Below are 24734 nucleotides of genomic sequence, written 5' to 3'. Positions count from 1 at the left end.
GTTGTGTATTTCCTAAAGCTCTGTATTATTTTGGTAAGAGGAGAGTGTAATCAAGAGCAACAACTTCAATTTTTATTTTATTTTATAACAACCAAATATGGCATTTACTAAAAATAAAGGACTTCAGCACAACTTTGGATGCCAAACCTGCATTTATGGGGAAAGAGTTAAAAAAAAATGCCTTGAGTGCAATCTCTGTGTAACTTTGGTGATCACAATTAGGTGGACATTCCTGCAGGAGAAAGGCACTAGGGGCAGTTAAGTTGCAAGTTGGCTGGGCACATTTGTATACCTGCGGGTGGGACAGGGAGGACTCAGCCAAGCCTGTTTGGCACTCAGGAAGGTGAGGGAGGGAATTGCTGTATTGGAGAACACGCTCGGACTGAGATTCCACGAGGCTTTAAAGGTCAAGAGGAAGTACCTTGAGGCCAATATTGAATGTGTTTGGCAACCAGGGTAACTAAGCCATGGAGAGAGTTATGTGCTTACCCTGTCTGCTGCCAACAAAACTCCTGCCAGCATCTTTTTGTAGTAGATGAAGTCTATTAGTTCTGCATGCATACACATCAGCAGAAAGGGTCTAGCATTACGCCGATCTAAATGAAACAAAACATAGGCATGAAGGACAGTCATATCCGAATGAGGCAAGGAAGTGTATTGGCAATGCTCCCAAAAAGAAGGGGAAACATTTCACTCACGTGAAGGCGCACTGGCTGCCTGATGGACCAGAGTGCAGCTAGATTCCTAGGGTTGAGAAAGAGCAGTGTGAGACATTCTGGAATAAATGCCAAGTTTAAATTGTATCTAGATAACATACACACTTTCTGTGCTCAGATTACAGAAATTTGCAGGAGACTTCTTAACACTCTGCATACAGAGGACTCAGGTGCACTGACAGTGCACAGAAGTGGCAGATGGAATAGTGGTGATGATTTTTAATTACATCTTTTTCATACTGGCAGATGACAGAAAATTAAGCTTCCTGATGATTTTATTAGATCTGTAAGTGAAAAGTTTATGGATTGAAGGAAAGAATAAAAAATAGAGCAGTGAGAAAACCCATAATGAATGATTTAATGAAGTAGTTAAATCCACTGTAGAACACAAGCTGTTTTTAATTGGAAACATTGGATGGTTTCATCTTTCAATCAAATGTTCAGAGGAAATCAAATACCCCGTTGTATAAAAAGCAGCTGGGACAAGGGGAGAATGGCACTTATATCAGTACTCTGTGAGAGGTCAATGACAATTTTAATTGATGCTATTTCAGTTCTAGTGGTATGGTTGATAACTAGAATAGAAATATCTGAACTGCTTGTTCTTAGAAATATGTAGACTTTATTCAGGAGAATCTTCAGCTGGTAATCAAGTGCAAAAATTAGATGAAACTTGCAGATACAAGAAAATGAGTGCAGTTAAAGTTGCAGTTAAAGTTTGTTTTATGGGCACATCCCATTCCATTAGTTTCTGAAAAATATAGGGACTGGCAACACTCATTTTCAAAACAAGTTAATAGTAAAGCCACATATTATAAAAAATTGTATGCTACTCAAAACCTCATAGACCTAAAAAAAAATAATTATAAGTAATAATTGCTTTAAAGATTTTTTTTTCTTGCCTTCTTAGACTTTACAGAGCCCTTTTATGGCTTGTTCTTTGTCAGCCTGAGATCACAGCATGGTCCTACTAAATCCATCTCTTGATTTCTTTGGTGTCAGTGTTGCATACCATCCCAAATAGAAACAGGATTACTAAAGTAGTGGGAATATGGGCTCAAGTTTGAACAATAGTAGTATTCCCAGTTTGGTTTTGCTTTTTCAAATACACACAGTAAGATTGCTATAGGGCAACAGAGACAATAACAGGAAAAAATGTCTCTAATTTTGGCGGTAGAGTATTTCTATAGTTTATCTGTGAAGAGACCTACTTGTTGTAGGGTACTGGGAAGTCTTTTTTGGCTTGTGGTGTAGGGATATGTGAAGAGCGGATGGTCTTTTGGCTCTCTGAATGAAGCACTGGGAAGGTGGACATTGGGAGTCAGATGGTCCAATCTACATCAATGTTTCTGTGATGCATGGTGGATTTGGTGTCAGACTTCAGCTTGGACTGTTACTTTTCTGCAGAGAGATATCTTCTGATACGTTGCTTTTCAGAGAGCCCATGTTTCATTTAGTTTTGAATTACTTAAGCCTAACTGTAGCAAGCCAGATTCTCAGCTGCCACTAATTCCCAGCAGTGTATTGATCTGAGTGAAACAGCCTGGATCTGTACAAGCTGAGGAGCTAATTCTCCCAATTCCCATTCTCTCCATGACTCTGCATTCTTCCATTCTCTCCCATTCTCTCAATGATTCTGCACAAGAAGGTTGTGTCTGATTTTAGTGACAATTCTCTTAAATAAATAATGCAAACTCTCTAGACCTATTTTTTACCCAGGTTGGTAAAAATTAAGGGTCACTTTACTTTTTCCTGAAGCAAATATTTCCATGATTTCACACATTTCCAGGGTTATCTTTTGAAAACAATGTAGTCTACAAATGCCACGAGCACATAAATCTGCCACAAAGTGCTGTGGTAGTCTTAGAATGAGTTTGTGCTCCTTACACTGCAGAGCAGCATAGAAGAAAAGCTCCCTCTGGAGAAGTATGGGGGAGATGATTTCTGCAGGGCTGCTTCAGCTAGCGATCTGCAGCTCTCAGACAGATGCAGCAGGGTTTCAGGTCTATCCTTGTGACACTTCAAAGCCTTGTGGGCATTGAGGATTACATTAGTGCTGGTAACTTTGGTAACTTTATGCTGGGATAATACCCACTTCTTTTTCTTCAAGTATTCTCCCCCCCCACACACACTCCCCTCTCTGTGGTTCATGCTGCTCACATTCCCAGACCCCTGCCAGTTTAGCTCACTTGTGTTTCTTACTTCATCATACCAGTCTATTGACATCAGACTTGCATCATCTGAAGAAGCAATGTTATTGCATGAGTTAAATAGCTGCATCTCTTGAGCTGCTCATTTGCTAGTTTGAATACCTCTTGATACTTTTTCCCAGCTCTGTTGTGCTTTCTAGGTTTTAGGTGGAGTCCTTCTCAAATGCTTTCATCACATTAACTTTGTAATAATGGTTTTGTTTATTATTATACATTCAAATGTCTTTTCAGCTTATATTTGTGGGTGGGGTTTTTTTGCTTAATAGTCATTTGAGGATGAATTCTTAGTCTAAGAAGCTTAACCTGAGTGGTGTGCATAAATGCAGAGATTCAAATTTGCTATTATTCATTAAATGAATACATGTTTTTTTCAGAATATTGTTTAACTTAGTGTAATGTCTTCCTATTTTAATATCTGTATATAATTAGAATGAGCAGAATGGAAGGTGAAGCTGTAAAGACAGTCCTCATCTTATTAAAAATACTTTAACTGGATTTGTCTTGCACCAGATTTAATATTTTAGTCTTCTTGCCTTCAGATACTTATAAATAACTGCATTGTAGTGTGGTGACACTTACATGCACATACCTGAGAGAAAACTCAATCAAGCCACTAATATGTTCAGTACAACAAGGTAACCTGAAGTTAGATTTTTCACTGTTTTTCTGCCTCATTTATTTTTGTGACAGAAAAGGGGATTTCTTGCCCTTTCCTTTTGGTCTTCATATTTTTACAGTCACTGTATATTGCAGTCATGATTCATTTCACTCTTCTTCTCCTAATCCTCTCATGTCTGGCCACAGGCCATTCTTTCAGAAAATGTAGGGACGCAGGTTCCATTTTGTTCTGCCTGTTTTCTTTCTCCTCCAGCTGCTGCTGAATGACACTGCTTGGCTTTTCCTCCCTGCCAGGCTGGAAAGCACAGGGAACTTGCTCAGCTGTCATTCACAGTTTCTGTACATAGATTCCCACGTTCCCTTTTTTGCCATTTCAAACTCTTCCCCACGTAACCATCGCTGACAAGCCCTTAAACTCCTAGCTTCAGTATTGCATTGCTTCTCCTGAGAAAATGACTTAATTCGGGCTCACCAACAGGAACAGCCAGCCGTTCTTCATGCTCGCTATATTAGATGGCCATTACTTTTGGAAGAGTACTACACAGCTTATACTGGCATCAGAGTTTCGGTGTAGCAGCACTGAGAATACAAATACCCAACAATATCTCTTGCAGTAATCTTGTGTGTTCCTTATCCGAGTATTGCCAACCCCAAACCCGCCTATCTTGTCAAATCCCATGTGATGTTGCCCCAGGTGATATGGCTACATACATTGCATACGCATGTTCCACACAGCTATTTGTTGCCTGTACTCAGGATTTTAAAACAAATCAGGCATGTGCTGACATGAAGCCTGAATTAAAGCTGAATAAATAGAAATTAAATTGTTCTACATGTTGTGCTGTTAACTTCATGGGCACAGTGATTCTTCTGAACTTTACTGGGGGTTACTGGCACCTCATTCAGCTGTGCTTTCAGCTGATATGTTTGGCTTATCTGTGGAGCTGTGAGAAACCTGATTAAAAAAGAAAAATATAAGGCCAGCCTGGCAGGAGGTATTTGTAATATCTGTGTATCATACAGGGGCTGTGATCAGGATTGTGGATTTGTTGTGGTATGCTCTGTAAATAAGAGTTTATGCAGTCTTTGTCTTAGAAGCTTACAAATGAAGAGAGCGCACAGAAGTGTGTGCAATTAGCTATAATATAATATATAGTGCAGAACATATATGCTATATGTTCTAAACTGCCTATGTATTCAAATTTAACATTATGAGATGCTGTTCTTAGCTCACTGAGGATCAATTTTTTTTTTCTCGATGCATGTATATATTTTCTTGCTTCCTTCTAGATCTGGTTTGCAAATCCAAAACATCTGCAAGAGAAATCAACTAACCAATAAAGGTAGGTGGCAAACTGCTGCTTTTCCACTGACCTCTTTGGTTTGTTGTTGCCTCATTTTTCCAAAACACCATGGCGCAAGGTCTTTCATCCACCTGTTGTATTGTGCCTTGTGAACTGTGTGTAGGAGGAACCAACTTTTTAACATACCAGGACATTGCATAATCCAGTGAGCCTTGATACTCGGCTGGCATGCCTGGGCATTCTGGAAGGGTAAACATGAACCTGATAAAACAAAAACAAACAGCCCATCAGGCTAGAGACAGCGTATTTAACTTTTTTGGTTCATATTTTGCATATACATATATGTGCCACACACAATTATAGATGCATAAATACTGCAGGAATGAAGGAATACCATGAAGTGAAGGAATACCATGATCTGAAATGAAATTTCCAGGTGGAGGTAGACAAAATCGCTAACATACTATGTTTAAAAACTGCATATTTTTAGAAATGTGACAAAAATTTAAATGCCATTCAGTTGCCATAAAATGATCTAAAATTGCATCAATGCATGATATATTACATATTTATATAGGGGCACATGGTTTTATTAAAAAACAGTTCAAATAGCACTTGCCATTTCTGAAAACTCTGGGAGATTATATCATGTACTACTTTTAGGAATAAAATGATTACCTTTATTTGGTTGGAGCTGTATGGATGATATAAGAAGGAGTAAGAATTATCCAGTCATGGACTGTTTTAGTCTGGGGGAACGAAAGTTGATAGTTTTAGATTGTGCCAGTTGCCAGTGCCGATCTTTCTATTCTGTGCATCACCAGCTGGAGGTCTCATCCATTTTAGCATCCCTTTTTGACTGCTCCCAGCTGTTTTTCCTCTTATCCCGCAGTGGGATGCATGAATTACTTGTAAAAGTTCAACATCCCGAGGCAGCCATAGCAGTAGATTTTCAAATAAGTGCCTTAGATCATGGCAGAGAGACTGAGTCTGCAGAGATAGTAACCATCACCCAATTTGCAGAAAAAAACAGGATGGAAATTTTAATGAAGTATTACATGTAGTTAAGATGAAATGCATATGCATCTGAATGTCTTACAACCTTTCTTTCTGCTACATTCTGGAAGAAAAATAAAGGATACTTTGCCTCAGAGAAAGAGTTCAGTACAAATGTTGAACATCTGTATGAACTTCAAGCTGTAAGGGCTAAACCAAGTCAGATGAGAAGCGACATGATACCAGTGATGATCTTTGAGGGAAATTGGCTAGAAGTAGGCTGAATTTGAGGATTCTTCTGAGACAAGAGTAGAAGGTAAGGATGACACTTGCATCAGTGTTGAAAAGAGACCACGAGTGATCAGAGGTACATCTTGCCATCATATCAGTTACATGAACATGCCATAGTATGGGGAAACTGTCTATATATCATCCATGATCACACAGTATTGAGCAAAATAGAGGAATTCTTAGGTTTAACGAATAGGCACAAGGAGGATATCTTCCTATCATGGAAAAGATTTATTTGAAATGGCAATCAGCAGGCCTGTTGTTTTTGTTTAATTATTTTTTAACTGGGATACTTACAAAACAGTTTTACACTGTAAGAAATACCATGTGTATGTCTTATTTCTGCCCCTAGGTAAAAGAAAGTACTATGGTGTAATGTCAGAAAGCTGTTAGTCATCACACAGTGAGGTTGGCTTTACAGTAGTTTCTGAGGGTAGACAACATCTGCCATCTTAGATCATCTATATTAGCTTCAGAAAGATTGTAACGTGCTCCATCAGACAAATCTGTTCAATATTCCAATGGCCCAATGCAAAATTTACGAGAACTCTATTGAACTGATTTAGTTGGATAAATCTTAAAGACTGCTGGTTCTAAATTCTGATTTAATTTACTAAAGCTTTAAGAGGGTAAGATTTGGATGAGAAACAAATAACAAATAGCTACCTCTAAAGTCAGAATAATTTTTTTTTTCAGTTAACCTAGGTACTTCTGCCCAGGGTATGGTCAAGTTATAATTATTTTCAGGCTCATATATTAAAACTTGCACTGTTTAGCAACCTGTTTCTAACTGATGGAATGAAAGCAGTTAATTTGCTAATTAACTGTACTGAAGGAGTAATTTGAACAGATGATATATGGTATTCAAGTAGTTGTTTTTTACTGAAATATGTTACATTTTTCACAAGTTACAATGAGAAAAGTAAAAATTGTCTTTGTACTAAAAAAATGTATTTTTAAATAGCTTAGAATAAGCAATACCTGCCTAGAATTGTGCCTTAGAAAACCCGAAGAACCTTGATTTTTCTTAGGCAATAAGATAGCCCTATGTAACTTCTTTAACGTGCTATTTTTTTCCCAGATCTTTTCCTTTTGCTTCTATTCCTTTTCATGGGATATATTGGACAGAATTTGGTCTACAAAATTTATGTTCCTTTTTTTTCTGCTCTTGCCAAAACTGCGGCTGCACCTAGGTAGTCTTCACCACAGTTCCACTGGCGTGACTCATGTAAAATTCATCCCTGTCTACAACAGTCGGAAACCAGTTCTAAAACCAGTAAAACTAGGAAATTCAGGTTTCCCATAGCTTCAGGTCTTACAGTGTATACTGGAATATGTTCAGTTGTTCTACATGTCTCTTATCCTCCTTCATGGTTTTGCCATCTGGGTGAGAGACAGACATGCTTATAAAAACTGCATACTGGCTGATGGCTGCAAAATACAATGGGCAACAGCTGAGTTCTCCCTAGCTCACTCTCCACAGGAGAGCTTGTCACCTCTTTGTATTTTAGGCAGCTGCTGATTTTTACAAAGCTATCAGGAATTTGATATTCTTGAATTTTCTACTACTGCCATAGTTAGCCGAAATTGTCCGAAGTGTTCAAAAGCTCGAGGTGGTGGTGGTGGGCTTTTTGTTTTATGTGGGGAAAGGTGAGGGAGATAAAGGGCTTCCGTGTTTGATCAGCTTGGTGTGGTACTCAGAAAGCAGGGTAGTCATGTTGAAATTTTTTTTAGTCATCCTATCTTTGTCTGACCCAGATAAAAGGAAGAGCTCCCTAAACGCTCATAAGAAAAGATGTAGCAGTCACAGACTCGGTGTTGGCTTCCAAAGGTGCTATACCATCTGTCCTTGGAAGTCAAAAATGCACTGAAACGCCCATACACCACTGTGACCTGTGTGAAGACTCCAGCTGCTATGGTTTGATAAAAACAGTTATAAGGCATAAGCTATTAAGCACTGAGCAAAGTGGTAGAAGACGCTGTGCTGATTCCTTTCAAATATGAGGCATTTAAAATCAGTACTGTTTCCAAAGCAAACTTTCCCCGTCTTCTTAAGGTTTATAGTTCCAGTAGCAGTGCCATCAGTTTTGTCTACAATAATGGCGACAATGTTGCTACTCTCAGTCTCTTTACTCCCTGGGCATATTCGGCAGCCAAAGGAATAACCTGAATGTTGGTTACCAGACTGTTTCTTTCCTAAGCAGGTAAATATTAATGCTTAAAAAGAGCAAATATTGATTTCTAAGTTAAAGTATACATGCTTTCCCTTAAAAAAAAAAAATCCAAATTACTATAGCTTTTATGAATTCCCAAGATTTTTTTTTATTATTTTTTTAAAAGCTATTAAAATAATGTGAATAAATTGCTATATTTTCAGATAGTTCATGCTTGCTGTTGGAATTGTAAATTCAAGTCACTGAGCTAGCAGAATCACAAGCTCAGCATCTGGAATCAGAATGGTGGGGCTGCCAGGTCAGCCCCTGCCACCTGTGTCTTCCCCTGAACATGCAGGGAACACATTTTCCTCAATTAGTTTGTTCAGCTAATTCAGCTCAGTCGCTTGTACACTCCAAGTTAAGAAATCAGTGGTTGAGCATGTATGTTAGATACTCTGAGCCTGCAACATGCCATCCAAATTCTGTTCCTGCTCTAAAACTACACTTGTAGCTTGTAAAACTGTTCTTTCTGTGCTCTTATTTGTGTGGTAATGAGTACATCCTCCTTTCCTCACTCCATGGGAATTGGACATCACAAATACGTCTGTCCAAAGAACCTGAAAGGTACTGGGCATCAGTGGACTCTCCTCCATTGAATCCCCAGGCACACAGGGAACAAACACTGCTGGTTCACGACATTAATTACAGTATGTGGGATGTTTGCATAAAACAGAGCCATAATAAAGCCCTAAAAAAAGGCTAAGTATCAAGGCTGTAACGTTTCAGTGTAGACACATGCATGGGTACAGATTTAGTGAGGGATGCTGAGACCTAAACTTGATAGTGATTTTAAGCATTTATGCTTAAACGTGTATCATGCATTATGATACTGATATCATAATAAACGGATATCATGCATTATAAAAAGTAATTATTATACTACCTTGATCTGCTTGCAAGAGGTATTAATAGTGAATGGATTTTTTGTGTTTAGGTCCAGTGAAGCTGGTGGTTCTTATGTTCCTCGGGAGTCTGAATGATTGCGGCCAAACTGGTAAGTGAATAATTTAATTTTATTTCTTAGAGGTGTGAGGGACTGAATAGTAGCAATATTGAAACTAAACTGGGGAATTATCTGCATTCTGGATAATTTGAAAAATTTGCACCATTCATTCTGATTCCTTAGAGAATTTTGTGAATGTTCACAGACAGTCTCAGAGGACTTCACATTCTTGTATGTTTAAATTTTCTAAAGTGACCTGGTGAATTTTGATAGTGATATTAAAAATTGTTCAGTGCACGTCATTCTGCCACACTTCCATGGTTTTATGTCCCTAATACACTATTATTAAGGTGTGAATGGATACATTTATTTAATTAACTTTCTTATTAATATATTGAATTGCTGTAATAATGAAATGTAAGAATGTAATAATTGTTTTCACTTAAGGACTTTTCTGATTCACAGCAGCGTATTCCCTTGAGCGTCCAACCGTCACCTCCCTGACTGGGCAGAGAGGAGAGGACTTCAAGGAAAATACTTATTTTAAATCCCCACTATCTGCTTGTTGAGAACTTGTTAGTCATGCAAGTGAACTAGCCTTAGCTGGGGTCAGTACTTAGATAGAAGGTTATCCAGGAACATGGAAGTGCTACAGTGTTTGAATGGTTTTGAACAGAAGTCTTATCTTTCTTCAGTGTAAACAGTGTCTTATTTGGGTGTGGAAGGACATCACTGCTTAGGGTCCCACAACATCAGCTTGTGAGGGGTCTGGAGAACAAGTCTTATGAGGAGCGGCTGAGGGAGCTGGGCTTGTTCAGCCTGGAGAAGAGGAGGCTCAGGGGCGACCTCATCGCTCTCTACAGTTACCTGAAAGGAGGCTGTAGAGAGGTGGGGGTTGGTCTATTCTCCCACGTGCCTGGTGACAGGACGAGGGGGAATGGGCTAAAGTTGCGACAGGGGAGTTTTAGGTTGGATGTTAGGAAGTACTTCTTTACCGAAAGGGTTATTAAGCATTGGAACGGGCTGCCCAGGGAGGTGGTGGAGTCACCATCCCTGGAGGTCTTTAAAAGAAGTTTAGATGTAGAGCTTAGGGATATGGTTTAGTGGAGTACTTAGTGTTAGGTCGGAGGTTGGACTCGATGATCTTGAGGTCTCTTCCAACCTAGAGAAATCTGTGAATCTGTGAATCTGTGAATCAGTAAGGCATAAAATCGGTATTTTAGGCGTAATGGTTCGTTTGCAAGGGAAAGAGTAGTCAGACCAAAATCCAATTTAAGTTGAATTCCTGTGCAGGTTTAATGAGGTGAATACTTTAGATCATAGCCTTGTTTGCTGGAGAGCATTGTGCATTATCATTGGTATGCTTCATATGCTGGTATAGTTTAATGGTCGAGCAAATAGATTCTTGTCCTCTGTTGCAATGTCATTTTTAATGTTATCAGCTGGTTCCTTTGAATGGAAGCTTAAATAAACCAAGTTGTGGCCTGGGCAGAAATTACCTGGATGCAGGAATTTAAAGCTACAGCTGGTGGTAACTTTGCACTTGTGCCAGCTGACATAATTTGGAGCTGTCCTTAAACCAGTCTCATCTATGCAGATGGAGTGGTGCAGCACCCCACTGGCTGGCTGGCTGAAGGAAGTTTTAAAGATTTTTTTGTGACAGATCTAAATCAGAATACGGTATATTGACGGGGCTATACGGACCCTTTCTGTAGAAATGGGTTGCTTTGATTTTTCAAGATGATATTGGAGGGGAAAAAGTAGAAAAATTGGCTCAACTTAAGTCAGCTCACAGTAAAGTAACAAGCCCAGAATAGGAAGTGCCTGGAACACAAAAGAACATAAAAGGTTTAAAAAGTGACTGTCAAGAAAATGTTAATTATTGCAGAGGACCAGGCTGAAAGGCAGGCCCTAGAGAAAATTCTGATAGAGCAAACCTGCCTGTTACCATCAGGAGCTGGCAATCCTTCTGTGCTGTTGTTTTAACACTTTTTTCCCTCAGTATGCTGCGTTATTAGTAAACTAAGGAGTGATTTTGTAAAATATCCCACTGCTGATCTTGAAAAGAAGTACAGCGAGCATTCAAACCAAGACAAAAGTGCTAGGTAAACGTGCTTGATGCCCAAGGCACGGCAGCACAGGCATAATCTGTAAGCAAAGGCACTGCCGCTTTTTATCCTTCCAGAGATAAAGAGATGATGTCTGAAATCTGGAGGATCATATTTTGAGCTTAAAATGAGGGACAGAAATCCAGCTGTCCCTGTAACGTTAACTCCAGGTTTTTAAATTGCTACCTGAGACTAAATGTTTTTCCTGTTTGAACCTGCTGTGACACAGCATAACACGGCATTTGTCCCCTCACAATTATTTACCTAGTCGATGATATACTGTGATATCATATTGCTTCTGTGTAAGATCAGGCAGAAGGTCATGGTGGACAGATGAAAATACAACTAGTCCATAGCCATTGTCAGCTGTGCTGTGGAAATTCAGAAACACACCAAACTGAATGGTTTTATTCCTAAGTTTGCTATGTGAAAACATCTCATGAAAATCTGTAAATTAGCTTGATGAATATCTGCAAAGTATTCCTACTTGCTGACAATTTTCATGTTATAATAGTAAAATATTTTTCTGAGAGCTAAAAGAAAGGGTATTTTGCGGTATATGTTCGGTACTGGAGATCTGTGTTTCCCTCTCACTTGTTAATTTGACTTGCCTAGGCAATCTGGAACTCCCTTCCTGTTTCCCTCCAAGACCTTTAGTCACTTCCTTTCCCTAAATAAAAATCCCTTTCATTTCTCTTTAACTGATGATGTATTTGCTTTTAAGCATTCTGATAAAATCAACTGAATTATATATAGATTTTTCCTACTTGTAGAAGACCAAAAATCACTGTGGCTAGATATGTTAAAATTACTTTCAGCACTGTGTCTGTATTCAGAATTTTATGAAGTATTAAAAGTACTTTGTTGCCTAAAAGTATATTTTAATGGAATGTTAAAATTTCTATTTTCTTGTTTAACTAAGAGATGTGAAAATGAGATTTTCTGGTGAAATTATAAGGAGCTTACTCAATATATTTTTATTTGCTATACAAAAAGTGCAGATTTACAATAAAAAAGTGTACTTTCATATTATGTAATAAATGAGTACACAGAAAAGCTGAAGTTTCCTTTTATGAAATATTTCAGGCTCAGTCATCTACTGGTGAATGGGGTAAAATTCCACTGAAGATCACAGACTTACATTCATCTGTAAAGTCATTAAATCTGGCCTGGTATTTGCATAGATAAAAACCATCACCAGATTGTTACTAATTTCTTAATGCACTTTATTACTTTAATCTTTTTCAAAGTGTTAAAATGTTCTGAGACTCGACTCTGCCATGAAGCGAGCGCTTTCCCCTGCTCATGTGCTCCGCATTGGCCAGCTGGGAGGAGGAGCACACTATTGCTGACATCTTCTTTGCTTGCACCAGCACCGTGGCAGCTGCTGTAGGACACTGGGTAGATACAGAAATAGGTAAGTAAAAAGAAGACAAGTTTATGTCTTAACTTGCAAGACAAGTTTATGTCTTAATTTTCCTGGGCCTTTTCTGGCTTTAGTTCTGTCGATGAAGTCCACTGGCTGTAACAATACAACTAGGAATAGCATTTAGCCACTACTGAAACTTCCAAGTTTTATGTTTAACAACACATTTATTTTAATTTCGTCCATCCATCCTGCTGCCACTGCAGCATCCCTTACAGCACTGTAAAAAGGTCTGGTTTGAAAATGTACACGGACAATTTGTCAATAGAAAATACAAAATCTTAAGGGGAAAGAAAGGCAGAATGAAGTCTGAAGACCTTACAGGTCTTTAGTTAAGTGCTTATTCACCAGCTGTGAAATTTTGTATCCCCATGGTGTTTGTCTCCCCGTGGTGTTGTCTTCACTTTTGCTATAAAAATACTTTCCATGATCCTTCTAGATGTGCCTGGTGGAGGTAGGGAATAGCCATGTCTTTGTACATCCTTCTGAAAAACTCACCTGGCCCAAACTGAGTCTGGAACAGGTGCAGGCAAAGGCTGCTGGAAGCAGCAAGGGAAAGGGTGACAGCAGAGCTGCTCTAGCCTGGCTTAAGGAGGCAATGAATGGACAAGGTGTATCCCTTTAAACAGGTTAGGAATTAAAATTCAGAGAAAAGAACAGTTTAAAGTAAAGGGAATAGTGGGAAAAGGATGTGCCTTGAACAAATTAAGACTGGAAATTAGGAGGTTTCTAGTTGTTTGGAAAATGGTATTTTAGAATAGCCTTCCCAGTACCAGTAGTGCAACACACCCTATCCCCAAATATTTGGGTTTGAACAGTGGTTACAAAACAAGGCAATACGTCTTTCTGAGACAAAAGAGGGCTGAGTGCTGGGACCCTATAATGTCCCTCCATCCACCTGTAGCCCTCCTGTTTTTTTCTGGACAGTGACTTGGTGCCTGAGACCTAAATGCAGCCCAGAAGGCAGATACAGTGAGTGGAGCCCGTTCCGTGCTCCAGGTGATGTGGTTGTGCGTGACGGGCCTGCAGGCCAAGCGTGCCTCTCCACGCCCTTTGCCGTGCAGCAGCGGGGAGGCGTGCAGAGATTTGTTGCGCCCTTGCCTTGCGTGGTTTGTCTCAGCCAGCCAGCAGCGTTTCCGTGAGTGAGTGCAGACAGGAGAAGTCATCTGCGGGTTAAAATCCCTAACAAACAACTCTGGGGAGGTATTGCATACGCAACTGCAAGCCTCGTGGTCATATCGTGGCAGCTGTGAGGGTAAAAACGGCGTCCCCGAGAGGCTGCGCTACCAAACCCCAGCGCTGCATCGAGGCCTCTGGGCTGGCCCACGAAGCCACGTGCGGCTGCGTGCCCGCCCGGCAGAGCAGCGGGGGCAGAGCGGCGGCAGCGCCCACCGGGCCGCCTCGCCTCAAAATGTCTGCTCTCCGGCCAGCCGGCGCGGCGCCAGCACGCCTCACGATTTTTCCAGCCGCACCAAGTTCTGGTGCTCGAGTGCTGCTTTTGCACCGCGCTGCGGTGAGGCCGCGTTCCCCAGCGCCTTCCCGGCTGCGGCGGAGCCGCCAGCCCGCCCGGCCCCGGGCTGCTCCGGCCCAGCGAGCGGCTCCCCCGCACTGCGGAGCCCGGGGGCCGGGGACCGCGGGCCGGGCTCAGGGTGGGGCGGGGCGGGCGGCGCTGACTCACAGCGGCGGCGAGGCCGAGCGGGGCGCTCGCTCCGGGCCGGCCCCGAGCCCGGCGAGGCGGTGCGGGGCGAACCCGGCCCCGCCGCATCCTTGGTGGCAGCGCGGGGGTGGGGCTGGGGCTGGGGCTGGAACCGGAGCCGGCACCGCGCCCAGCTGCACCGGCCCCGCCCCTCATGCATATGCATGAGGCTGATGCGCCCCATTGGCCGAGCCGCGCCCCCGCCGCTTCCCACTGGCTCCCGCCGCCGTCGCTCAGCGGCCGGGCGGGACGGGGGGCGGGCGGCCGCGCCCCGCCGCCCCCCCAGCGGTGAGTCACCAGGGCGGGGAGGCCGGGCCCGCAGCCGGCAGCGGCACAGCCCCAGCCCCAGCCCCGCTCATTGTTCCGCCCGCTCCCGGCGCCATGGACGAGCTGGACCAGTCGCCCCTGGTCTCCTCCTCCTCCTCCGGGCCCCCGCGGCCGCAGCAGCCCCAGTTCAAGTACCAGTTCGTGGTGGACGACGAGAAGGAGGAGGAGGAGGAAGAGGAGGAGGAGGACGAGGACTTCGACGAGCAGCTGGAGGTGATGGAGAGGAAGCCGGCCCCGCCGCCCGCCGCAGCCCTGCCCGAGCGGCCGCCGCAGCAGCTGGAGCTGAGCGGCCCCACCGAGCCGCCCCGCCCCGCCGCCCCGGAGCCGCCGCAGCCCGGCTGGAGCCCCGCGGCCGCCGTCTCCTCCTCCTCGTCCTCTGCCGCCACCACGCCGTCCCCCGCCCAGGAGCAGCCCCTGGCCCCCGGCTCGCCCCCGGCGGAGCCCCCCGCGGCCCGCAAGAGAGGAGCCTCGGGCTCGGCCGGTGAGTGCCGCGGGGCGGGCGGGCGGGCGGGGGGCGCTGCCTTTGTCTGCCCGCCGTCGGGCGCGGCCCCGCTCCGCCGCCGCACCCTGCGCAGGAAACCAGCTTTTTGTTTTATCCCCTTTTTTAAAAAAAATCCTCTTTTTGTGTGCGCGTCCCTCCCCTCTTTCTTGTGCTAAGGGAGGGAGGGCGGGGCGCCGCCTGGCCGCCGCCTCGCACATGGGCCGTTGGGTGAGGCCGCCGCCGCATGGCAACGGCCGCGAGGCGGGGGGCGGGAACGGCCGCGGGACCCCCGCGGGACCCCCGCTCAAGGGGGCAGCACGGCCTTTGGCCTCGCTCCGGGGCCGAGGTTGCTCCCGTCGGGACGCTGGGGCCGGGGGCGCCGCGCCCCTCCCTCACACAAAGGCGGCGGCACGGCACGGGAGCGGTGCCGGGCTCCCGCCCCACCCCCGGGCCCCGGCAGCGCTTCAGGGCGGGCGGCCCCCAGCCCCGAAGCGTTGCCGTGGGGCCGAGCCCCCCGGAACAGTCGCGGCGCTGCGGGTGCCAGAGCCTTCCCGCAGGGCCTCCGGCCCCGTGAGGCGCTGATGGCGGTGGATCCCTAACCCCGGTGGTGGCTGCTGGTTGCGGCTGCACCTCGGCCTCTCTTGTGCTTAGCTGCAAGTGCACGAGCTGTTGGGAGGCCATTAAAACAATGGAAGTTGGCGAAGCAAGATGCCTTATCATGACGGTGCCTTATATCTTAATTCCTGCTGTCTTGTATCGGTACATTATATACATCTGGGAGATGCAGGGTTTCAATAATAACGTCAGGAGTGAATGTGATATTCAAGATTTAATTGAAAAAAGGTACTGGAGAAACAACAAAAAGCCCTGCTAAACATGAATTATGTTTTTGGGGGGATAGATTTAGAATGCATATTATTTGCACGTGTGCCAGGACTTTGTGGTTGGTTCTGCTGTTGTCTTTTATGAAGCCTTCTTATTTTGTTCTTTCAGTAGTTCTCTGTAGCAGTATACTGAGGAGATTTTTATTTCCACCATTTGGATGATGGATAATGACAAAAAACTTGGAACAGATTTAATTGGAGGGATCCTATATGATGGGCGAGTGGCATTTTTTCTTTCTAGGCAAGTAGTTTGAGTGGAGCCATGGAGGCTTAAGCAGAACAAAATGGAAGAAATAGGATCAACCAAATCTTGCTGTTGCTTTGAAAAGTGGGGATAAAAGTGTGATTTGTAGAGCTGCATTTGCTTTCTGCTCCTTAACCCTAGAGGGATAAGGCAAGGAACATGGTAATTCCTGAAATATTTCTTCTTTCTTGGAGTAGAGGAGACACAACTCAGCTGGGTTGAGTTACGAGGATTGGGTAGTGTAGCTGCAGAGTGGTGTCAGAGTTATTTTGTAAGACCTAACTGGAGGGGACGGAATTTATCAGTGGTGACTAATTCAGAGCTCTGAAGTGAGGAGGCCATCTTTGGGAGGCCTGGCTCCCAGAGACAAGGTGTGGCAGATAAAATGCTCATCTAATGATGGGTTGGAACATTACAGGTTATGTTTTAAGCACTTGAAACCACTAGATGAGAACAAATAGTTTTGATAGAAGCACTGTCTGGATATGCTATGAATGCTTTGGTCCTCTCAGGTGCAGGAGTACTTTGTTTCAACAGCAACCTGGTGTAAAACTGAAAAACAGTTGATGTTTAAAGGGATACTGAACATTTCTCAGTCAAAATGTTTACCTTGCTTCAAGTGAGTTCACTTCCAGTCTTGCTCTGAAATTGGCAAAATCAAATTGGTGCCTGCAGCTTGTGGTGGGGTGTCGGGGTGTCTATGGGATGGATCACCCCATGTCTGTGGTGGCTCCCCCTCTTCTGGAGGGTTATGGTTTCATTTACTTTCAGCTCTGCTATGAGTTTAAGATACAGGTGAAAAACTGCAATCTATAATCTAGAAATTTAGAAGATGCTCTCTTCGTATTAAAAATCTAAGGCTTTGATTTAATGATGTTTTGAGACAAATATCTTTGAAATTTTATTTCTGAGAAAGTAGTATTGCCTATAGCAAGCGTGTGAAGAATAGTAGAGTTTTCTTTTTATATCCAACAATAGGGCCTAGTGCTGCTTTTTGTCAGCATAACAATAGAGAAAATGTATGGACAACTTCTTGGCCCATTAAAATGTACTATTTATATCTGGAGGTGCTTTAAAAAGTAAATCTTTGTAATTAATATCAGCTACATACTTATAAGTATTCAGTGTTGTTGTAAGAGACTGACATAATTATATGTAATGTGAGTCTCTGGCTGTGCGTCTGCAGCCTACCTTCTTAAGAGCTAATATAAATATTTGCTGCAGAAGAAAACAAGAGGGCTACAGTAAAACTTAAGCTGTCTTGGGCACTTCTTTTCCTTGCTACACAATGTTACGTAGGTAGCAAAATTTACTGTTCTTGAGAGCTTTCTACGTAAATCTTCTCAATTACCTAAATTAACATACAAAGAAAAACAGGTTTGAGGTGGTCACGCATGGTAAAAATAAATCCTTTTTTTTTCCCTCCCCAAGCTGTCTAAAGTAAGATCAGCAAGTAAACTAATATGAGAAGATGCCACTTTCCATCTTCAAAGCCCCAGATCCTAGCCGCGCATACTGCTAAAGGCAGGTTATATATCGCTTTGCTGGAAGGGGAGGTTGTGGTTGGACATTTAACCACGTACTTAACAAGAAACCCATATGCACAGCAAGCCAGCCTGGCCTCATGGGACGGCAGACCAGCATCCAAAGCGAACAAAGGTGATGACTTGCATGCCAGCAGCCTACGACTCAGCAGTGGTTCGATGCATATGCAAATGTTCTGATTTGCTAGTTGATGAATTAGTTTTGCTTTTAATCTAGTTTTTTTAGGACTTAGTTTAATTCATCAATGTTCAGGAGAGATTTCATAAACAGTCTGCCTGCGTGCCGGACTGCGTCAAACAGGTCAGCAGGGAAGCCATTAGTAGCCTCAAGCTACCAGCAGCACAAACTATTCTGTATTAGAGTTCATCCTCATCAAATTTCCCCCAGCAGTGATAGGAGGGCAATTACATACAATATACCTGCTTCTGTCCACTTTATTACAGAGTGTCCCTTTTATCCTGCAGTGGAAATATCCTGAAATCCTGTGACTTGCATTTTACACAAATTCTAAAGCAGCATATGTACTCTTTGGCTTTTTTCCACGTTGATGAGTTTTTCTGGTGCGCTGCTATGAATGCACAGAGGAGTTGTGTGGGGTCTGGGGACGGAATGCAGCGTGACTTGGAAAAAATACAGCTATCCCTGAATGCTGCTGCTGGTGACTTTCATTTGCATCCCTTGGTTATTAAAATATGTTCCTGCTGATCTTCAGCATTTCTTTGAGGCGTATCCCCTCCTGCCTTCCCAAAAGTAGTCAGTAAAGCTGTAAGGGAGGTGGTCATAACCTGTGTATATCAAAGCTGGAATGTGACTTTTTCTGGCTGTTATCAATGTCCATTTCAGTGATGTACAGAGGGGGAGAGTAAACAGCGATTTGACTGGTACAGTAAAGCCAGTATTTTCATTTTTGTATTCCACGTTCAGTGAAGGATCTTTCTATTTCATTTAGTTGTGTGCACGTGCAATGTCAAGTGCTGCGGGACCAGCTGCTTTAAGAGATTCTGAAGCCAAAACCCCATATTTCTCCTGTTAACCAGATGTATGTGCAAGGATGGCCCTGACAGGTTTGGTAGTGTATTTGCTTAGTGTGTATGTGTCCTTTGACTTGCTTTGCAAGATAAAACAGCACAGCTTCCACCTACCAGATAATGAGGTAGCCCACAGGGAGGCTTTGAATTGCATTGGGTGCTTTCCCTTGGAGATGAAATCCTGCAAACCACAGAAGTGCTGGTTGGTTGCCCTTTATTCCCCTCCTCCTTACCTTTACTTAAGGGAGTTTGCAGCGTGCCTACGAAGTGACAACTGATGTCCACGCTGTTGCATCACTGCTGGTGAGCACTGAACCTCTATCTCCTGGATAAGCACTGATGGCAGCCCTGCTAAAGAAGAGTCAAGGGCAATGTTCAAGCCTCCAGGTCAGTGGTGTTCCCTTGCTCTGGTTGAGAAAACCTAGAAAATTGCTAGGAAAGTGTCGAGTCCCTTTGCAATGACTGATCTACCGATGAGTTAGGAATGAGTGGTAGTTGGAACATAAAGGTCAAAAGATTGCAACTTTGCAGCTCGCAGGGAGAGAAATACACAATTGGCATGGCAAGGAGGCAGTCTTAGAGTAGAACTGTCACTGGAACATTGAAGCATTTTGTGTTATTTCAGTAATTTGCCATGCATTTTTCTAGCCTAAATTCTGGTTGGTGTGCTGTGAGGAGGTCACTTTCCCTGTTCCTTCCTCCTCTTCCTCCAGATGGGAAGGATGCGGATCTTGCAGAGCATTCCATCCAGGAGCCTGGCTACTTAGCAGAAGCCATGCAGTCTTCATTCTCTTAGCCCTGGAAACCAGTGTTACCATTCTGGTGGCGTTCTGCGCAGATTCTGCTGCTTGCCACGAGGTTTCAATAGGGCCAGTAAGTCTGTGTCTTTCAACATCTGTTTTGCAGCACCAGTGACTTGCTTGTTCTCACTGGGTTGCTCTAGCTGTTAACCTACAGGGCTGTTAACCTACAACTTGAGACATATCTTAGTGTGCTTGTTATCTTTGTTTTCTGTTAAAACAATATTTTGAATGAAAATGGCTTTTTTTGAGCTTACATGTTACTATGGTAACTATGAAACTGATACAAAAATTAGGAACCCTTAGTTAGTCTGAAAATGTCCTTCAGGTTCTAGATAGTTTGTAAGCAAGGAAATACTTCTTGGTGTTTTGCTGTCCAGAAAACATAAAGCAGCGCATGTAGCTTACAAATAAATTGTCCTGACATATTCAGGAATGTTTACGTACAAAGTAGGAGAAAATCATGTAGCTAACGATTGAGCTGCATTAGAAATGAAAGAAAAGAAGCTATTATATATATAAAGTGAACTGTGAGTCTAAGTAGAACAGTGAAATATTTTTTTTTTTGCATATCTTGTTTTATGGATTGAAATAGAATTGACTCCTATCATGCTTTGAAGACACTACGTGATGTTTTCTACATTTTAAGATTGCTTTTGGGGCAGTAAAGTACAGGTAGCAGTGAGATCACTGGACTTACAGCTGTTTCACATGGATGGAGCTATGACAGTAGCAATAAAATAATGGGCTTATTAATATTCATAAAGTCAGAAAATCAAATTACATTAGAATGTTTTTAATCTTTCAAGTGGAAATAATCTGCTGCTAACTGTATCTGTCAAAATAAGACAATTTCTACATAGAGGTTTTCTTAAGACTGCTCTTCCCCATGGTTTTTAATGGCTTTGTCTGTTTAGTGTTTTGCTATGTATAAAGGGGGCATACCACTTTCAGTACAAAAATTATTAGTTTGTTGTTGTGTGGAAGTGTTAGGAATACCGCTTTGACCTTCTGTTTTTGCTGGAAGGCTTGCTTTCTGTCTTAGGAATGCATTGTGAACATTTACTTGCAGCTTTTCAATGAGTGGAGCAATCATGTCATCAACTTCATCAGCTAAGAAGAATATGTTAATTGAGAAGTCTTTAAATAGGACAGCAGACTGAGATAAATATAAACTTTTCTGTTTTCCATTAAAAATGCTCTTGGCCTATTAGATGCTGTTGGTCTGATGTCAAAATTCTTCTGCTTATCCAGTCATTAGTGTTTTGTGACCAGTTTTCTTGAGCTGTGCTATAGTCCCGCTTCTGAGAGAAGACAAAAGCCTGTAATGCCTGTCCATCTCTGTCCTTTGTGATAAGGAAATGAATGCCAAGCAAAATGGATAGAGCATGTGTGAGGCCTTTAGAAAGCAGGTTGGAGCTGGAGAACCGTAAGGAAAAGAAACAAGAGCTGGAGAAAGTAGAAAAAAGTATGTGGTAGTGTTGGAAGAAAGGTCGTTTCTTGGTCTTCAGCCTAGTCTTTGAGTATTCATGCCTTCAGCTTGAGAAATGCTGTTCAAAGGGCAAAGGGAGGAATTTCCAGTGTTTTGAACCCAAGCTTTGTTTAAAAGATCTCATTGTTAGATAAGAAAATCAGTTCTCCCGTGTATGTGAGTTGTTTGAGTGATTCTAAAACCCAAGTGGGCAGTTAAAACCTGTATTGACCAAAATCTACTGCAACCCAGGATTATAGCCCTACTTAATATCTCAACATATTGCTTTAAAAGGAGATTATTGGGATAGTGTATTTAATATTTTCACACCGTTCATCCATTTCATGAAAAGATATTCTTACATGATGGTAATGGCTTTGTTGAACCCTTAGAATATCCATGTTTTTTCTGTCTCGTGGCATGGACTTACCTTATGCATCCATTTGTTTTTATTTTACAGACTATAAATTCTTAAGACAGAGGCTTGTCACACAAGGTAATGTGTTGGGAATAGATGCTGGAAGAAATTGGTAGCATCTCTTCTCCATTTCTGAAAGATTAATTTAGCTAATAAATGTATTCTGCAATGATAAAGTAGCTAATCTAAATATTGCTTAATTTCTTTAATCATGGAGCAAGCAGAGAAAAATTCCATCTGTACAGATCAGTGAAGGGGACTCTTACGATTGGTATAATTTCTGAAATTAAATTGGATAATGCTTGCGTAATTATAGGGTTTGCATGGCTCTTTAGACCTCTTGCTTCTGAATAAGTTTGGGTGTAATTATGTTTTTCTGTTTTGTGGCACTGCCAGAACCCAAATTTGTTTGTTATGCCAATGTGTGGTTAAAGAATCTGGATCTTAAGGAAGGCTTATTTAGTTTTTAGATGAATTACATAAGTTTTTGGTTACAAATACTGCCAGTGTGAGTCCTCATCTATAAGGTTGTGTGGAGCTGGACTTGTGTTTGTAGCTGGCTAGATAGCTTGTTATCTTAAATTAAGTACATTAAAATAATTTAAATCCTTAAATATAAATCCCTGATCTGTGAATATCCATTCATATCTGAGATCTCTAGATTCATTCTAAGCCTTGCTATTAAATATTTGCCTTTGTGATGAAGTGGGTATTTTCAGGCCTTCACAGGTGAGCTGTGAACAGATGAAGCTGATGATTGTGGCCACCTGACATTAATAAAAGGAGGTATTTACCCACCACCTGATGCTAATTCTGTAAGAAGACACTTTGTAGTTAGATCAGTTGATATAGCTGGGCGAGGAGACAGACTTGGTTAATCTAGGTGAAAGTTATTTGTTATGTGCTGCTTATTCTTAAGTGAACTTATTTTTTCCCTAAAAGCCGGATAAAATTGTGTCCCTGCTCCAAAGAGATACAGTGATACTTGTACTGGTGAGAGCCTGGAGATAGGAAGTGGCGAAACAACCGTCTTCTGTAACGCCCCTTGGATCCTGTCCATAGAATTATTCATCAGTGTTTGATGCAAGACTAAGGAGGGGTTGGCAGTTGTGTCAGAAGTATTTAAAGGTCTTTAAAGGAAAGAAAAAACAACAAAACAAAATACCAACACTCTTACAATGGACATTCATTTTGGCAGTCTGGCAATTGTAATGGAGGGAATCGTCATACAGCTGGAATTAACACATCTTCCCTGTACCCCCGTTCCTGCTTTGGTTGGTAGCTGAGTATTGCAGGGCTGGTATAGTCTCCCTTTTTACTGTATAGCTGACCAAAAGAAGATGAAATGGCATCTTTTACCTGTGTTGTTGTACCCTGAACAGCATTTGCATTGCTGAGCAACTCCTCTCAAATGTCATTTTTCGAAAAGAAGGAAGGATGCTGTGAGTAGGACAATGCAAATACCATATTTGAAGAAGGAGGAAAAAAAGCTGCTTAAACCACTCTGGTTATAGATTTCTTAAACAGTAAGATGACACTGCTTCTGGCTAGAGACTAGTTTCCATAAAACAGAGTATCTAAAGTAGCAAACGTTCAAAATGCTTGTTTGGAACTCATTTTCTTGATCTGTTTCAACTAATGTAAAATTAGAAGTCTCCCATGCGGTATAGTGGAACTTACTCTGCAAATGATGCATGATTGATGCCTCTTGGCAGTAACTGGAGTCCCAAGAGGACTTCCAGTTGCCCTTGCTAATGATAAAGTTCTTGGATCCTTTTGTGATCCTACCTCTGATACCATCAAGATGTTAAAAATAGGGCTTCTGTTTTCATTTGAATCTTCAGCAGTCTCTGTCTTCTGTAGCAGCTTGTATGTAAATACTTTTCTCTTAAGATTTCCAAGTAGTTTACAGTCTGAATTTACTAAACTGGAAATGTCTGTTTATAGACTACATGTATGACTAAACAGTATCGAATGAGAGAACCTAGTTGTTTGCTGTGGCTCTGCAGCCAGATCTAATGATATGAAAAGATGCTATTAGCAGTTGAATCCTCATCTTGAATTGCTTAAATATTTGGTGAAATACTGTATTTAGAACAAGTGCATCAGAACAGGAGGTGATTTAAATGGAGTCTGTGTAGGCAGCTGCTCTTCTCAAAGTTCTTGCGAAGTTGTGTGCTTTTGTGCACTGCAGTACAGAATTAGGCATCTGAGATCTTGACTCTGCTTAAATATATTTAACTTTCTCAAATGGTCAGATACATTACTTTGATGCTTTATGCCAAGATGGAACAGTTTCCTCATAATAATTTGATACAGGCACATGGCAGGGGAAAAACATAGCACTTTGTCCTTGTGCTTATAAAATGTGAGGGTACTGCATTGCTCTGCAAAGACCTGGGGGTTTTTGTAGATCCTGAATCCTAAAAAAAAAAAAAAAAAAATCACAATCATAAAACAGTAAGAACCACAGAATCATAAAGAGTAAAACTTCATAGCAGTAATACATATACATGTTTTCTCTAAATAATGATTTGAGATCAATAATGCAGCTTGGGGCAGTCTTTGCTGTGGTCAAATTAACAACTTGATGCGTTGAAGAAGCAGGCAGTTTCTTTTCCTGTCAGCCCCACAGGAATTGCTGTGGATATAACTTTTATGCCACATGAGATGCCACTGATTTTGTCTGTTCTTTTATTGTTACATATTTATATTAACAAGAGAGGCTCTTCAGAATTGGTGTCCCATTGTGGTGGGTCTGTCTTATTAGTACTTTGTCTTGCTAGCAGGCATTTTGATCTTTTTCTTAAAAATGCAGAGGTGAAATGGATTCTTAAAAATTTTATTCTTAAAAAACAAATAAAGAATAGTTGGCAAGAATAATGTACAGTCTCCAGTAAACTAATCCAGGAAATGTTTTTTTATTTTCTGAAGACTGAAACTGCCGTTTAGCATTAGCAAATTCCCTGATGCAGTCCCCTAATAAAGCTAAGCTGTGCATCAGGATGAAGT

The 24734-nt window shown here is 42.1% G+C and overlaps 2 protein-coding genes across 9 annotated transcripts in view; both read left to right on the top strand.

The window, feature by feature from the left end:
* The window catches only part of CLHC1 (clathrin heavy chain linker domain containing 1), a 56050-nt gene extending 43365 nt beyond the window's left edge, over nucleotides 1-12685 (top strand). Inside the window, exons 21-23 of the mRNA XM_083827644.1 lie at nucleotides 4835-4887; nucleotides 9286-9345; nucleotides 12653-12685. The gene's annotated coding sequence lies outside the window, so the exon portion shown is untranslated. The remainder of the gene's footprint in view (nucleotides 1-4834; nucleotides 4888-9285; nucleotides 9346-12652) is intronic.
* A 2216-nt stretch (nucleotides 12686-14901) lies between these two features.
* RTN4 (reticulon 4) overlaps nucleotides 14902-24734 on the top strand; it is a 44619-nt gene continuing 34786 nt past the window's right edge. For 3 of the 8 annotated variants that reach the window (XM_083832354.1, XM_083832352.1, XM_083832349.1), the window contains exons 1-2: nucleotides 14902-15332; nucleotides 21765-21800. In XM_083832354.1, coding sequence (XP_083688480.1) covers nucleotides 14906-15332; nucleotides 21765-21800 — 463 coding nt within the window. In that variant the 5' untranslated portion in view covers nucleotides 14902-14905. Of the gene's footprint in view, nucleotides 15333-16025; nucleotides 16057-19389; nucleotides 19421-21764; nucleotides 21801-24734 lie in introns of those variants that run through there. The other 5 variants (XM_083832355.1, XM_083832353.1, XM_083832351.1 and 2 more) reach the window with 3 other exon arrangements.

Source organism: Anser anser (assembly GCF_964211835.1).
Source record: "Anser anser genome assembly, chromosome: 3".
Taxonomy (NCBI): Eukaryota; Metazoa; Chordata; class Aves; order Anseriformes; family Anatidae; genus Anser; species Anser anser.
The sequence above is the reverse complement of the archived record's forward strand: the minus strand, read 5'-3'. Positions and strand labels throughout refer to the sequence as shown.